The sequence below is a fragment of the Oryctolagus cuniculus genome, chromosome 9 (genome assembly GCF_964237555.1).
Source record: "Oryctolagus cuniculus chromosome 9, mOryCun1.1, whole genome shotgun sequence".
NCBI classification, from domain to species: Eukaryota; Metazoa; Chordata; class Mammalia; order Lagomorpha; family Leporidae; genus Oryctolagus; species Oryctolagus cuniculus.
Genome location: NC_091440.1, coordinates 78,973,855 through 78,990,356, shown reverse-complemented (window position 1 = coordinate 78,990,356; position 16,502 = coordinate 78,973,855). Strand labels below are relative to the sequence as shown.

At 35.1% G+C, this 16,502-nt stretch overlaps 1 protein-coding gene across 10 annotated transcripts in view; it reads left to right on the top strand.

Moving 5' to 3' along the window:
- The window catches only part of NBEA (neurobeachin), a 726,466-nt gene that overhangs the window by 236,109 nt on the left and 473,855 nt on the right, over nt 1–16,502 (top strand). For all 10 annotated transcript variants that reach the window (XM_070049020.1, XM_070049018.1, XM_051831739.2 and 7 more), the window contains 4 exons: nt 2,423–2,553; nt 4,902–5,009; nt 6,693–6,861; nt 9,433–9,528. In XM_070049020.1, coding sequence (XP_069905121.1) covers nt 2,423–2,553; nt 4,902–5,009; nt 6,693–6,861; nt 9,433–9,528 — 504 coding nt within the window. The remainder of the gene's footprint in view (nt 1–2,422; nt 2,554–4,901; nt 5,010–6,692; nt 6,862–9,432; nt 9,529–16,502) is intronic.

Below are 16,502 nucleotides of genomic sequence, written 5' to 3'. Positions count from 1 at the left end.
GATAATCTTTAATTATTTTTGGATTTTAGGTTTTTTTCAAAGATTTATTTTATTGGAAAGTCAGAATTAGGGAGAGGAAAAGACAGAGAGAGAAATCTTCCATCTGCTGGTTTACTCCCCAAATGGCCATAACAGTCAGGAGCCAGGAGTTCCATCCAGGTCTCCCATGTGGGTGGCAGGGGCCCAAGCACTTGGGTCACCCAGTACTGTTTTCCCCGGCATTGAGCAGGGAGCTGGATCGGAAGTGGAGCAGTTGGAACATAAACTGGTGCCCATAAAGGATGCTGGTGTTGCAGGTGGTGGCTTAACCTACTATGCCATAATGCTGGCCCCCTTTAATGTTTTGTAATGTGTAATAGAAACAGATTATTTGGAATTTTTTCAAAACTCAGACTATAACATTTCTTCTTCTTTTTTTTTTTTTTTAATTTATTTGAGAAATAGAGTTACAGACAGTGAGGGGGAGAGACAGAGAGAAAGGTCTTCCATCCGTGATTCATCCCCAGTGGCTGCAATGGCTGGAGCTACGCCGATCCAAAGCCAGGAACCAGGAGCTTCCTCCTGGTCTCCCATGTGGGTGCAGGGGCCCAAGCACTTGGGCCATCCTCCACTGCCTTCCCAAGCCACAGCAGAGAGCCGGACTGGAAGAGGAGCAGCCAGGACTAGAACCGGTGCCCATATGGGATGCCGGTACTATAGGTGGTGGATTAACCTACTGTTCCACAGCACTGGCCAATGCAAACCCATTTATGAATCCAATTTGGTAAATTAATACTGATGATAGTGTCTAGAGCATACAAACATTACAAAACATGTGGCTTAGATACATGATGCTAGAAAGATAAAATTTACTATGTTAACCTCATTATTTTTCAGAGTAAACAAAAATTGATGATCTTAATTACTATAGCTTTGGTGTTTACCTTTTATCTTGTGTTATGAACAAAATTTAGCACTGAAAACTCTTAGTAAATCTGCATGAGCTTTTTTTAAGAACTATTCTTACCTCTAGTACCATACTTAAAGGAAAAATTTGAGTACACTATTCAGACCTCAAAGGAGCGAGAAAGCTGTTCTTACGTTTGCCTTAGGGAATGAGCAAGATATAACACATGCGTGCAATAGGGAGGAAGTTCCTGATATGTACCCTTATCACCCATAATTGTAAGGGCCATGTAAAGAATTACCCATGTTGTTTCTGACTCAATGAAGGAATGAGGACATGGGTTAAGAGTGGTAGGCTGAAACCTGTACTTTCTTTTTTGGTACTTTCTGAAAGACAGGCAAGCTGAGAGCAATCATTTCATAATTGTTATAAGGGAGAGTGATGGACCACATCAAGATCTCTTTGACAGCCAAGCATTGTGGTTTAATTTACTCTGTTGCTTCATGGGACATTTCCATTGACAATTTAACAGCTGCCAGATTGAACTTTGTGTAAATAAGACATATTTTAAAAAATTCCTCAATACCTTGAATTCAGCATTATTTACTTATTTTAACCTTTTATTACTAAATGCTTACCAATCCCTTACTGCTGATTTAATCTCATCTAATACCTAGCAGATTTAATTTTATCACTCATAGGAAACTTTTGTAAATGAATTAATAATAAAATAAGCAATTATATATAAATTCCTATGTGCTATTTACTCTTTTTAGCACTTTACATATAGTTATTCAACAACAACCTTCTAATAATATGTTTATCCTCATTTTACAAAGAGGAAACTGAGGTACTAACAGTTTAAGCATTTGACCCAAGATCACACACTACGTAAGGGATAGAGCCAGGATTCAAACTCAGGTGATCTGATTCCAAAGTCTATACTATTTATTATATGACTTAACTACTTAGTAAAATAAACAGATAAATGAAAACTTACCATATGGTTTTTAGCAAAGCCCACAGACTTTCCCCTTAAAGAAAGGTGGCTATTGGGTCTCCTGACTTGCAAATGCTGACATGATCTCTTATTGCCTGAAATGGGCAAGTATGCTCAGCATTGTCACCAAAGACAGTCAAGAGCAGATACCTCGTTGCTAAAAATTTTTAATAAATATGAATTTTACATTGTTAAATAATTTTGTAGTCCCATAAAATTTCAAATTGTTAAGGATAGAGTGTAATAGAATAAGGAAGAATACATTGAGAACTTCAGAGACTCTGGTATGTTCTATTTCATCAGTTGGCTGTTAGCATATGGGTATTTGTTTTTAATTTTTTCATTGCATGTATAGTTGCATATATATTTCATATATCATGATTTACATCCTAATTTTAAAATATATTTATTGTTTTAATTGACCTTAAGGATAATAATGGGTGAAATAAGGGAGAAGTTAGAAAAACTAGGGATTTTAATTAATTCATCAAAATCAACAATTTATATTAATAATATGCTTTTGGTCTTTTAACTAGTATGTTGTGTTGCTGTGAGAAACTGTTTAGAATGTCGACAACGACAGAGGGACAGGGGAAACAAACCTTCCCATGGAAGCAGTAAACCTCAAGAAGTCCCCCAAAGTGTGACTGCCACAGCAGCTTCAAAGGTAATTAAATATTTCTTATATTAAATATAATTTACCAGAAAATATCATTTGTTTATGAGAACAAGGTGTCATGGTATTGCTTATTGGTAAAAAGCAGGGATTTTGTGATCTCTGCTGATGACTTTACATCATTACTTTATGGCCAAGATTAATTAACATCCCTGAGATGTGCAGTTTTGGCTTATTAAATGATATTTTCTACTTCATAAGGGTCTTACTAACATTATATCAGTACATAGTACTAAAGAGTTCTCAGTTATTTCTATTTTTAGTAGTTCCATATATTTTCATGGAGTTCGGTGTTTGAGTAATACCTTTTTTAAATGAATGTGCTTTTGCTGATACACTTAACAGTAAACAAAATTCTGTTGAATGCTCATTAATTAAATGAGTAGTATATAGTGTTATGGAATATAGCAGTAGGTCACATTCTAAATTAACTCTGTGTTTGAACCTGACCCTTGGCACCACATCCAGTTTTATTAACATGACTTTCCAGGTCCCGCATGACTGGTCTTTGCTTACTTATCTAGCTCCAATTTATATACATTTACTCTTTTGTACCATTTTAGTCATACTGTTAACTTCTTTCCTTTCAACAAAATAATTTTATTTCTTTATTTCTCATACTTTTTCATAATTTCCTTTACTTGAAATGATAATGCATATGAGCAAACGACGTTTTGAGATTTGATTATTGTTCACAACACTTGTCTCTACTGTTGGGTTAACCTTATGATTATAAAAATTAAAAGAAAGAGTAAGAAATGAACGAGGAAGGAGGGTGAGAGAATGGGCAGGAGGGAAGGTAGGGTCGGAAGTATCCATAACTTTTACATCTCTGCAATACTAGAGCATTTTTAATACTGTAATTACTTTGGTAATTTGTAAAGAGAGCACAATATCTAGAACCAGAGTTCTCAGTTTGTATTCCACCTCTACCATTTAGCTGATTTTTTTTTTTTTTTTGACAGGCAGCGTTAGACAGTGGGAGAGGCAGAGACAGAGAGAAAGGTCTTCCTTCTGTTGGTTCACCCCCCAAACAGTGGCTACTGCTGGTGCGCTGCACCGATTCGAAGCCAGGAGCCAGGTGCTTCCATGCGGGTGCAGGGCCCAAGCACCTGGGCCATCCTCTTCTGCCTTCTCGGGCCATTTGGGGAGTGAACCAACGGAAGAAGACCTTTCTCTCTGTCTCTCCCTCTCTCACTGTCTATGACTTTTATTATATTTCTTTTTTATCAGTGTTGTAAAATCACCTATGCTATGAATTATTTTCTTTAATCATCATGACAAATATTGGCCTATTATTCAGATAATAGAACTGAGATTTGTAGAGGTAGTGATCTCACCCAAGGTCCTATAGCTGGTAGGTTTTGGAATAGTAATGGAAACCAAATGATTACCAATCTTTAAATATCATTCTCTTTAAACTATCCTATGCTACAAAAGAATCAAACATAATTTAGGAGTGAATTATCATGATTGCTGTCTATAGAGAAGTAGAAGATGGCCTATTTATTTTTCATTAGCATAGCGATAAGTATTTACCTATTATGTACAGAAATTGTATTTGCTGCTTTCTATGTATGTTATCAAGTTTTATCCACACAAGTATAAATACTTTGTATTAATAAAAATGTAACAGGTTAAGGACTACTCCCTATTTTACTGCACATATAACTTAAAATTTATTTATTTCTGTGTCTTTTTAAAATAACATTTGTTTTTAATTGGAATATAATTACTATGTATTTATAGTATTTAGTGTGACATTTCAGTACGTATGTATAATGTGTAATGATCAGATCAGGATAGCAGTGGTGGTGATGATCTTTAATATCTTTCATCTTTCATGTGTTGTGACCAAATTGTTTTTCAAAGCTTGTATACCTTTTTAATACATCATGAAATAGTCACATGTTAAATCTCATATGGAAATGTTGTATAATAATCTTGTATATTATAAAAGCATGATGGATAAATGGACTCAGAGATACAAAACGATTAATTAAATAGAGGTAGGGAAAGTAAGACACAGGTAAATTTAATAAAAAGCAAAAGACACAAGGACTTGAGCCCAAATTTTCTGAAGTCTATTAACAAGTCTTAGCTGCCTTTATGAGTGTATAGTGGTACATATGCCAATAAAGAATAAGAACACCATTGAGAGAAACTTGAACATTAGTAGAGAACAGAACATCTTCCTTATAATAGAGTATTATTGTCAATAAATGTTAACTCAAGAGGAGGTAAACCGTGAAACTAGTTTAGCCCAAATTAAAGACGTTAGAAATGATACTATATACATTCTCTGTAATATGTTATTTCTTCACAATTCTCTTTTTAAGACTCCACTGGAAAATGTTCCAGGTAACCTTTCTCCTATAAAGGATCCAGATAGACTTCTTCAGGATGTAGATATCAATCGCCTTCGTGCTGTTGTCTTTCGGGACGTGGTAAGTTTTGCCAGCTTAAAAACTTTCCACTGGGATTTGTGCAAAGTACTTTAAAATTTATAAGAAAGCTGCATTTTAAAACTAGATGTGTTACTGTCTGGGATTGTAGGTTTGTTGCATACTTCTGACTAAAATGATTGAGCCTCAGCTTTCTCTGAAAACTGTAGATATATGACTTCTGAGAGAGAAAAATTATTGTATTCTTGGGGATTGTATTAATGATATACATGAAATTGGTTCTGTGTATATTAATGCAAATAAATAAAGATTAAAATGTGAAATGCTGATATAATTTGTTTAAATACTAAGAATAAGAATGGGCCTGAAAAATAGTAATTCATTTTGACTCACATTATCTAATCTCCTCCCTTTTAGTATTCTTTGCTCCATTTGTGGTATTGTTTTGTTATTTTCAATGTTCCTGGTATTCTTGATGAAAGGGATTAATTCATTAGATGTGACTGGCAATTTATTTTTTTGTGTGTTGAGGAATTAATTTTAAGGAAGAATAGGTATCAGTGGAAATTTGAGTTAGAAAGGTAGCTTAACAAACTTAAGGGAAAAGATAACTTAGGGAGAATTTTTCATTGAGCTCTCTGATCAAATTATCACTTACTCAAAGTAAATGAAAATAAGATTGTCATTTCCAGAAATTACATAGAAACATCTATAATGTTTCACAGTGGATTGAATATTGACAGCTCTCCTTAATATAGTTACTATGAACCATTTTGGGTTATGCTTTTATATTAGCTGATGATTCATGAAATGTAGAAGACAATTTACTTGAAATTTGTATTTATTAATGATTATTTTCAGTAGCTTGAAAGAGACAGACATACATGTTTTCCATTTTATCATTGAATTTTGAAAATGAGGAACCTCAAGAATTGTTTGTGTTAAAGGTGATTTTCTCAGTGAGACATAGTAGGATTATTACTACTTTTTGTCTGTTAATGCAGTCAAATATTGTGTTAGCATTTGCTAATGCTGCCATATCACACTAACAGCTTTTTGAGGTTGTAAAAAATCCATGTTATATGTCTTCTCCTTGTTTATAACTCCCTCATTTCATACTCATTATTAACTTACTATTATTTTTATTCAAATGTCTCTGTCCTTAATGTGTTGTCCAATGTAAATTAATGCTAACTTTATATTCTGTGTGGGTGCAAACTGATGAAATCTTTACTTAATATATACTAAATCGATCTTCTGTATATAAAGATAATTGAAAATGAATCTTGATGTGAATGGAATGGGAGAGGGAGCGGGAGATGGGAGGGGTGTGGGTGGGAGGGAAGTTATGGGAGGGAGGCCATTGTAATCCATAAACTACTTTGGAAATTTATATTTACTAAATAAAAGTTTAAAAAAATCATAACACATTATTCAACTATGTTCTATTTGTACATACCTTGTTTATATAAGTGGTGGATAATAGTGACAAAGAGACCAAAGAATATTTAGCAAAAATTCAATATTTTAGTTTTTTGCAATTAAATATCATCCAATAATTTGCATGATATATTTCTGTATTTTTATATTTATACTTAAATGGTACTTATTAAGTAAATATATATTTATATATTTAAATATCACATTTTAGCTCCATAAAGAAAATGAAAGAGTAGCAGACTTTAAAATTTTTGAGTGTCAGAATCACCTCTGTATTTTAAACAGGATGACAGCAAACAGGCACAATTCTTAGCTTTGGCTGTTGTTTACTTCATTTCGGTTCTGATGGTTTCCAAGTACCGTGACATATTAGAACCCCAGCGAGAGACTGCAAGAACTGGAAGCCAACCAGGTAGAAACATCAGACAAGAAATAAATTCACCAACAAGTACAGGTACTTAATTTTTTAAATATTCTTTGAATTTTCACCATCATTTATCTTCTTTTTTATTCTTCGCTTTTATATCCCTGTTTAAACTGGACCAATTCATAGTTGCTTCAGATATTTATAAATAGTTGTTATACTAATGCTGGTTTAATAGTCTTTAATTCTACAAATATGTATGAATAACATTTTATAATACTTGCCATAGTCTCATTTTATCAGTATGACTTTGGTTTTCATGTTTTTCATTTTTTAATATGAATTATTCATTGATATCTTTATTTTATATGCAAGAAATTCATAAATATATATTAGATATATTACTTTAAAATATTTGTAAACATAAAAGTAGGAGGTCCTTACTGAATTGTTCAATACCGAGAATAAACCAAAATATAAATTTTTAGAGCCAAGCTTATCAAATAATCGTCCTTCCCTCTCTCCCTCCTTCCACCCTCCTTGTTCTATCCTTCCCCACCTCCATCTTCTGTATCTCCCTTCTTCCTTCTCATCCCCCTTCCTTCCTTTCTTTCTGTCTCTGTTTATTTTAGTACCTCAATATTCTATTACTGATTTTTAATAAGCAAGCATGCATTCTAAAAGACTTAATATCATAGACAAGAAGTGTCTTTGGGGGCTGGCGCTGTGGCACAGCAGGTTAATGCCCTGGCCTGAAGTGCCAGCATCCCATATGGGTGCCGGTTCGAGACTTGGCTGCTCCACTTCCTATCCAGTTCTCTGCTATGACCTGGGAAAGCAGTAGAAGATGGCCCAAGTCTTTGGGCCCTTGAACCCATGTGGGAGACCCAGAAGAAGCTCCTGGCTCCTTGCTTTAGATCGGCACAGCTCCGGCCATTGCAGCTAATTGGGGAGTGAACCATTGTATGGAAGACTCCTCTCCTTCCTTCCCTCTCTCCCTCTCTCCCTCTCTCCTTCTCTCCCTCTCTCCCTCTCTCCCTCTCTATCCTTATCTCTGTCTCTCCTCTCTCTGTGTAACTCTGACTTTCAAATAAATAAATCTTAAGGAAAAAAAAAAAAAAGAACTGTCTTGGGTCATGTTGTCTCTCATATGCAGAAAATCTTCAAGTTGCAGAAATTCTTGCCTTATCAGCTGTGGTTTCTCTGCTTGAAAACTGTGAACACATTTCCTGGCAATGGAAATTTTAATATCATGGAACACTTTCTGACATTTGCATGTCCTGCCAGATGTTGTTTCTCTGTTGTTTGCAGTATAACCTTAGTAATTCAATGCTTATTTTTGGTATCACCAGATTAATTTATAGTTGAAATTCTGTTACCTAAATAAATGCATGTGAACTGTAAATAAAATGGATATGTTTATTTTAAGATCTACTTTATTTATTTTGAAAGGCAGACTTACAGAGAGAGGAGAGACAGAGATAGAGGTCTTCCTTAAGCTGGTTCACTCCCCAAATGGCCACAACAGCCAGGGGTGGGCCAGGCTGAAGCCAGGGTCCAGGAGCTTCTTCCAGGTTTCCCACATGGGTTCAGGGACCAAGGACCAAAGACCATCTACCAGTGCTTTCCAAGCACATTAACATGGAGCTGGACTGAAAGAGGAGCAGCTTGGACTTGAACTGGCACCCATATGGGACTCCAGTGTAGCTGCTGGCTGTTTAACCCGATATCCCACAGAACTGGCCTCTCAAATGGATAGGTTTAAAAGTGACAAGAGGGGCCGGTGCCGTGGCTCACTTGGTTAATCCTCTGCCTGCAGCGCTAGTATCCCATATGGGCGTCAGGTTCTAGTCCCAGTTGCTCCTCTTCCAGTCCAGCTCTGTGCTGTGGCCCAGGAAAGCAGTGGAAAATGGCCCAAGTGCTTGGGCCCTGCACCCGCATGGGAGACCAGGAGGAAGCACCTGGCTCCTAGCTTCGGATCGGCACAGGTCCAGCTGTAGCAGCCATTTGGGGAGTGAACCAGCAGAAGGAAGACCTTTCTCTCTCTCTCTCTCACTGTCTAACTCTGCCTGTCAAATAAAACAAAAAAAAGTGACAAGAAATTAGTGGTCAAATCTCTGCATATTGTTTTCCATAAGCATATTATATCTCCTTTATCTTTTACTGCTGCTGTGGAAATATTGATTATGTCTTAGCTATAGTATTTTGCTGTTGCATACCATATTTACTTTTAACACACAAACATGAGGTTTCATTATAATATTCTTTGTTTTTAGTTTTATTTCTCAAATTAAACATCTTCCTATCCATATTCGTCACCATTTAAAACAAAAGTACTTTATAATTTTAACTTTGTTTCATTTTTAATGTATTTATATCTACCGTGTATATACAAAATGGGAAATATTAAAATGGATTCTCAGATTCCAGTTTTCTGGCATATTTGTGTGTCTTTGTATATGTTTCTATATTATCTCTATTTCATGAGAATACTATTTCCTCTCCTAATACATAACCTCTTTCCTTTCATCAGCAATGCATCCACTATTGCTAGTACTGTTTGCATGTTGCAGTGAAATAGAATTGCCTTGGATCGTCAGTGAATCATGTTGTAGATTGTTACATGTTGGCTCAAGTTTGATTCCATGATTTTCTCCACAGTTGTGGTCATACCATCTATCCCTCACCCAAGTTTGAACCATGGATTCCTTGCCAAGTTAATTCCTGAGCAGAGTTTTGCCCACTCATTTTACAAAGGTAATATTGACTTATTTCCTGGCCTGCGTGGCATCCTTATGTAATGGGTTGTTATAAAATAAATATTCATTATGTAATTATTTATAAACGTGTACATACCTTAGGTTTATGGAGATACGATATGTTGTATTTATACATGGCTGTTGATAGCAAAATATTGAGTTTGTATATGTGCTTCATTATATTTTTTAAGTATCATCTGTAAATTGAGGATACATATTTATATGAATGTTTACATGCACACTAGTAACACTTAACAGAGACTACAGAAGGATAACACCTTCATCATGAGACTAAAGTACCTAAAATAGATGATAAAATTTTGACTCAGTAGGGAAAAAATGCCCAAAAACAAGCCTTAAAAGCATCAAGCCGTGCTATAAATTTTTGAACTTGTAGTCAGAACACAATCCCAATACTCTGGGTTTTTTTTTTTTTTTTTTTTTTTTTACTTCTAAGAGTATTTGTTTTCATTTCATTCGAAAGACAAAGACAGAGGTAGACTATCTGCTGATTCATTCCCCAAATAACTGCAACTGCTGGGATTGGGTCTAAGATATGAGCATCTCAAGTGGCTTCTTAACCACTGTTCTAAATTCCCATCTCTGATTTGAACTTTTAAAGGTGAAATCAGTTGGCTTTTTTGTCAGGCACCTGAAATGTTTTTCATGAATTTCATGTTTCAAACAAGCAAGCATAGTAACTTGTTTTTCCATAGTAGATAAGATCGTAGAAAATAAACACATCAGTAGATTTGAGGTAAGTATTTTCTTTGATATGTTTCCCAATTTAAGTCTCTTGATCTTTAGGAATTAACTTATTTTGATCATTCTTAAAAGGTTATCATATATCATTTAATTAATTTGATAGAATGTTTTATGTTTTATTTTCCAGTACCAAATGGTCTATAAAAAGAAAATTCATGGATCTGAAATCCATTTCTTTAATGAAATGTTTATATTTTATTAAAACTGTAGAAGATGAATCACCAGGGCTAGCTATTGATGAATACTGAATATATATTTTGAAGTTATATGATTCTTAGGTTCATTTTGGATGTCAAAAATGCATATTTTGAATTCTAAAGTTTGCATTTCATCAACTTACTGATATGCGTAAATTTGAAAATGTTTGCAAGAAAATAAACTTAAATTGTGGTTTCATTTCCATAAACTTTAAAAAATATCTCGTGTCTCTGTGATACTATTTTTTATTGCATCTCTGTTATCGAAATAAAACAAGAAACAGGTTAGATGTTATTTATTCCCATAAATATCATTATTGCCTGTTCAAATTAGATAAGTTAGCAATAAAAAAAAATTATTGTCACAGCATAAACTTTAAAAATTTGTATTCTAGTGTTTCTTTAAAGTATTTGTGTAAGCATTTCTTTTAAGGAATCACTCTTTGCTTGAAACTTTTTATTTAGCTGTGATATGTTATTCAAATAAGTTAAAAGTATAGTAGCAATTGTCTATATTAATCATTTATCCCACACTTTAAAGTGAACAACAAGGTTTTTGTAATTACATTCTTTTTCTTCTTTTAATGTTTGTCTGATTATGTTTTTTGAAGTTTAGTTTTAACCAGTTGTATTTTTATTTTTGTACTTATTTATCTTCATTCATTCATTCATTCAAAAGGCAACATTACAGAGAGGAGAGAGAGAGACATCTTCTGTCTGATGGCCTTCTCTCCAAATGGCCACAATGACTGACCAGGGATAGGCCAGGCTGAAGCCAGGAGCCAGAAACTTCTGGGTCTCTCACATGGGTGCAGGGGCCCAAGGACCTGGGTCATCTTTTGCTAATTTCCCAGGTGCATTACCCTAGTTGGATCAGAAGTGGAACAGCTAGGATTTGAATCAATGCCCATATGGGATGCGAGTGCTGCAGACCATGGCTTTACACTACTGCACCACAGCACTGGCCCCTGTTTATTTATTTTTTAAATTTTATTTATCTTATTTAAAGTGTAGACTTAGAGAAAGAGAGAAAGAGTTCTCCCATCTGCTGGTTTATGCCTCATATGGCCACAACAGCCAGAGCTGAAGAAAACTAAAGCCAGGAACCAGTAACTTAATCCACATCCCCCACATGGGTGCAGGAGCTCAAGCACTTGGGCTGTCTACCACTGATTTACCAGGTACATCAACAGGGATCTGGATCGGAAGTGGAGCAGCTGGGACTCAAACCAGGATCCATACTGGATCCTGGGACTGCTGGCAGTGGCTTAACCCGCTATGCCAAATTACAAGCCCCAATTATTTATTAAATTATCCAAAAGTGTCAGCTGGTCATGTATTTAGGGAAAAGAACATAAATTTTACAAATACCTTTATGAGCACTTACCTGGATAACTATTGAAGTCCTTCATTCCCCTATCACTCACTTATTTTAGCTTGTTATTGAACCTTTTTAAAACCTGAATTAATTGAGTCTTCTTTATAATATTGATTGGCCCTTAGTTCATACTCTTATTCCTTCTTGGAGTATTGCCAACAATACAATTGCCAGTAATACTTCTTGCCTCTACTCTCTCAATACATTACTGACAACAGTTTTTAAAGTAGCACTGAAATATGTACATACATAATGTAGTAGACATAATTTATATAGTGTAGTACATGAATATAATAAATATTTGCATATATAATGGATAGTTTTTCTTTTTAAAAGTTCCTAAAGGCTCTATGATTTGGAGAGCAAAGTGATTATATTTTATCTTGTATTATCAAGACTAATGCATTTTTGACTTTCTGGATTACAATAAAATACATCCAAAGTGGTTTCCTCACCTCTTCTCTTACTGATCATCAGTTTTTAGTTTTGTGGCTTATGTGATTATTTAAAATGCATGTCAAATTATGTCCCTTCTTAAAATTTTAGTAGCACTTAGAGTAAAATTTCACAAGTGTCCTTAATAAAATGACAGTTGATTACCTTTGCAGTTTGGTCTGCTTGGTGGAATTGTCCATCCACAGATCAATGTGTAAAGGGAATGTGGTTATATATTATTGATCACTGTTATTCTTATACTCACTGTGAAAGTCAGAGCAGCTCTTAGTTCTGTAATTATACCAAACATTTTCCTGCTTCAGAATCTTTGTGCCTTGATCTTGGATTTGGCTGTCTCTTTTCCTATTTTTTGTCACTCAGGTACTGGCTTTAAAGTCACCTCCTCACAGGGACTGTCCCTGACTCCTGGGCAAACATGGCTTCATTCCCCACTTCTTTTTTCCTTAAGACTGTATACATCTGAATGATGTATAGTGTGTTGTGATATATATCTACAGGTAGAATGATTTAATTAAAGTGATTAACATATATACCACTTCACATACTTATCATTTTTTGTGCTAAGGATATTAAGATTATTTTCTTAAAAATTTTCAAGTATGCGATGCATTATTACTATCATGGTTACTATGCTAATATATTGATGTACAGAACTTATTCTTCCTAACTGAAACTTTATACTCTTTGTCCCACATCTCCCTGGCTCCTTGTAACCACCATTCTACTCTCTACTTCTGTGTAAATAAAATTAAGTGTTTATTAAGTAAATTCTTATATTCATATAAAAGCACAACTTTTTAATACTGCAAATATATTAATTTTCTCTTAATTTTAAAATTAATGGTTTCATAGAGGTACATTATGTGAATAATTCTAATTTATTTTATAGATACTCAAGTATTTTTATTAATATAATCTTTCCAAAACTCTTATTCAACATCTTAGTGATGTTCAATATATTTAAGTTATTTAATGGTGGAAGTGATGTGTAGTTATCCCTAGAATTTTTTTTTAAACTTCAACTATGAAAAACAATGTAAATATCTATTTTTAGTATCAAAGGACCAGTAGTAGCCTATCTCCTCTTTCTTTCACCTTCTTTGACTCCTTTTCAATTAACTTCATTATATATTTTCTTTCTTTTTTTTTTTTTTTTTTTTAACAGGCAGAATTAGAGAGAGAAACAGAGAAAGGTCTTCCTTCCGTTGGTTCACTCCCCAAATGGCCGCTATGGCTGGCGCACTGCGCTGATCCAAAGCCAGGAGCCAAGTGCTTCCTCTGGTCTCCCAAGCAGGTGCAGGGGCCCAAGCACTTGGGCCATCCTCCACTGCCTTCCCGGGCCACAGCAGAGAGCTGGACTGGAAGAGGAACAACCAGGACAGAATCCAGTGCCCCAACCGGGACTAGAACCTGGGGTACTGGCGCTGCAGGCGGAGTATTAGCCAGTGAGCCATGGCGCTGGCCTATTTTCTTAATAATCTAGTTATTTTCTGCTATGTGCTAGACATTGTGATATATAATAGTGAGTAAGAAGTCCCTATCTCTATGAAACTAACAATCTAATGACAGAGATACACTTTTAGAAACCATACACTTAAATATAAAATTGCAAATCTGTTCGCTATCATAAGAAATAAATTTTTAGATTATTATGAGTATATAAAAGAAGAAAACTCACTTAGTTTGGGTACTGAGAAATGCTTGTTATAGAAGTGACATTTACATTGGAAACCAAAGAATGAGTTCAAAATTTGGTTCAAAGAATTGGGGACAGTAGAGGAACATTCCTGAAAAGAGACCAATCTGTTCAGAAAAATTGCATCTCACATTTGGGAAACATGTTGGTGGAATATAATCAGGGAAGTAGAAGCATCTCTGAGTTTATAGGTAGGTAGGAGCCCACTCATGTAGGATCTGTATACAGTATTAAGGACAATATAAATTGGGAAGAGGGATATTGTAGTGGTGTGTATTGCTGCTATAAAAATTATCATAGATCTAATGACTTAAAATGAGATAAATTTATTATCTTATAATTCTGTAGTCAGAAGTCCAACATTTATTTCACCAGGTGAAAATCAAGGCAGTAGCAAGTGTGCCTTTCTTTCTGGAGGATCTCAAAAGAATCCACTTTTCTTGCCTTTTCCATGTTTTAAAGGTTGCTATATTGCTTGATTCAAGAACATTCTTCATATTCCAGGAATGGTACCTTTCTCAGACCATTCATGTGTTGTCACATCTTCCTGTTGAACACAGCTAGGAAAGGTTTTCTGCTTCGAAGGACTCAGGAAGTCATATTGAGCCCACCTGGATAATCCAGGATAACTTATCCTTTTCAAGTCATTAGTGTTTATGGCCCTCTTGTCATGTAAGAGAACCTATATTTGGATTGTGGAAATTAGTATTTGGGTATATTTGGGGATTGGACATTATATGATCTAACAAGTGTCATAATACGATTTACAAATTTAACGGTGTTCTGGATAAAGTGGTGGTAAGGGTAGACTAGAGGGAGCATGCAGGAGAAATGGGTAAGCCATTAGGAGGCTGCTGCTTTCTAGCTCAGAGATGTATTGCTTAGGACTAGAACATAGTGGTAGTGGAATTGAAGAGAAAGATAACTTAGAGATAGATTTAGGAGGTAAAGTGGAGAGGGCATGGTAATAGATTGGATTGAGGCATGATACAATGTGAAATTAGAAAAACGACCGTTGGCTGTCTGATCTTAAGCCACTGAGGTAATAAAAAGATCATTTACTAAAACAGGCAAGATTAGAGGTAGATACAGTCAACGAGAATAACCAAGACTTCCTTTTTAAATGTGTTGGTTTTGAGGTATCTAAGCCTTTGGAAAGTTTAATCAAGCGAAGACCTCAAAGGCAATAGCCTTACAGGTTTCCTCATTTTCACAACATACTTAAGCCTTGCATTTTCCAGGTACAGTTTTCACAACTCTGAAATGGTGACTAATTTGTCTGAGGAAACAGGGAAAACCAGGAAGTTGTGATCAGAATTGGAACTTTGATCAATTTCATTACATTCCTGTTGTCTTTCTATTGTGGCTGTCTCCAGAAAAGCTGGAGAAATATTCAAAGCACCTCATATGCTAGAAATATTAAGGGGAGATAGAGATGATGAGTAATTTTTTGTGTAGGAGATACTGCTCTGGATAAATAAGGCAGAGCTGGGGAAGAGAAAGAGATTGCAGATAGGAAAGGGAATCCCTGGGACAGTGCTTGGGCTCTCATAGGACGTGACGGTGGTGATGATCTCATAAGATATGATGATAGTTATTAACTACTGGTAAAGTAGAACAGTAGTAGCAGCAGCAGGTGCAAAAATGTGAAGTGAGATTACTTTATGTGAAGCACTATTCACACATTATGTTCTTTCTCACAGCTCTATAATGTGTGTATAGTTATATGCCTGTTTTAAAGGAATGGGAATAAGTTTAATGGCTAATCCTAAGTCACAAAATTAATAAGTAATAAATAAGTCTTGACTGAAAATAAGTCTTAATTTCAAGGTCTAACCCTTCCTTAACCATTATATAATATGCAGTCTTGACTTTTGTAATTGATATCAATAGTCATGCTATACTTAGTTATTATATTAGTCCTTTTGGTATTACTTTAACAAAATACCTGTTACTGGTACCTCATAAGGAAAAAAATATTTTGATTCATAATTCTGGTGATAGGAAGGTCCAGAAAGCATGCTGCCAGCATTCTGGTGAGGGCCCACAGGCTGTGTCATAAAATGGCAGAAAAATAAAAAACAAACCAGCTGTGTTTAGAAAGGGCCAAATGTGAGGTGACCTCATTTTATAACAACCTGCTTTTGAAAGAGCCAATTCACTGTTAGACCAGCATTAATTTCCTTGAAGGGTGGTACCCCATGACCTAATTACCTTCTAGGCCCTACCTTTTTTTAAAAAAATATGCATTTTTTTTTTCATTTTGTATTTGAAAGGCTGAGAGACAGAAATCTCTGATCTGTTTATTTACTGCCGAAATGCCTGCAGCTGCCATGGCTGGGCCAGGCCAAAGCCAGGAGCTAAGATCTCAATCTGGTCTCAGATGTAGGTTGCAGGGACCCAAATACTTGAATTGTTACTACCAGGTTACATGTTAGTAGGAAGCTGAAATTGAGGAAAGAGGCAGGTCTAAAACCCAG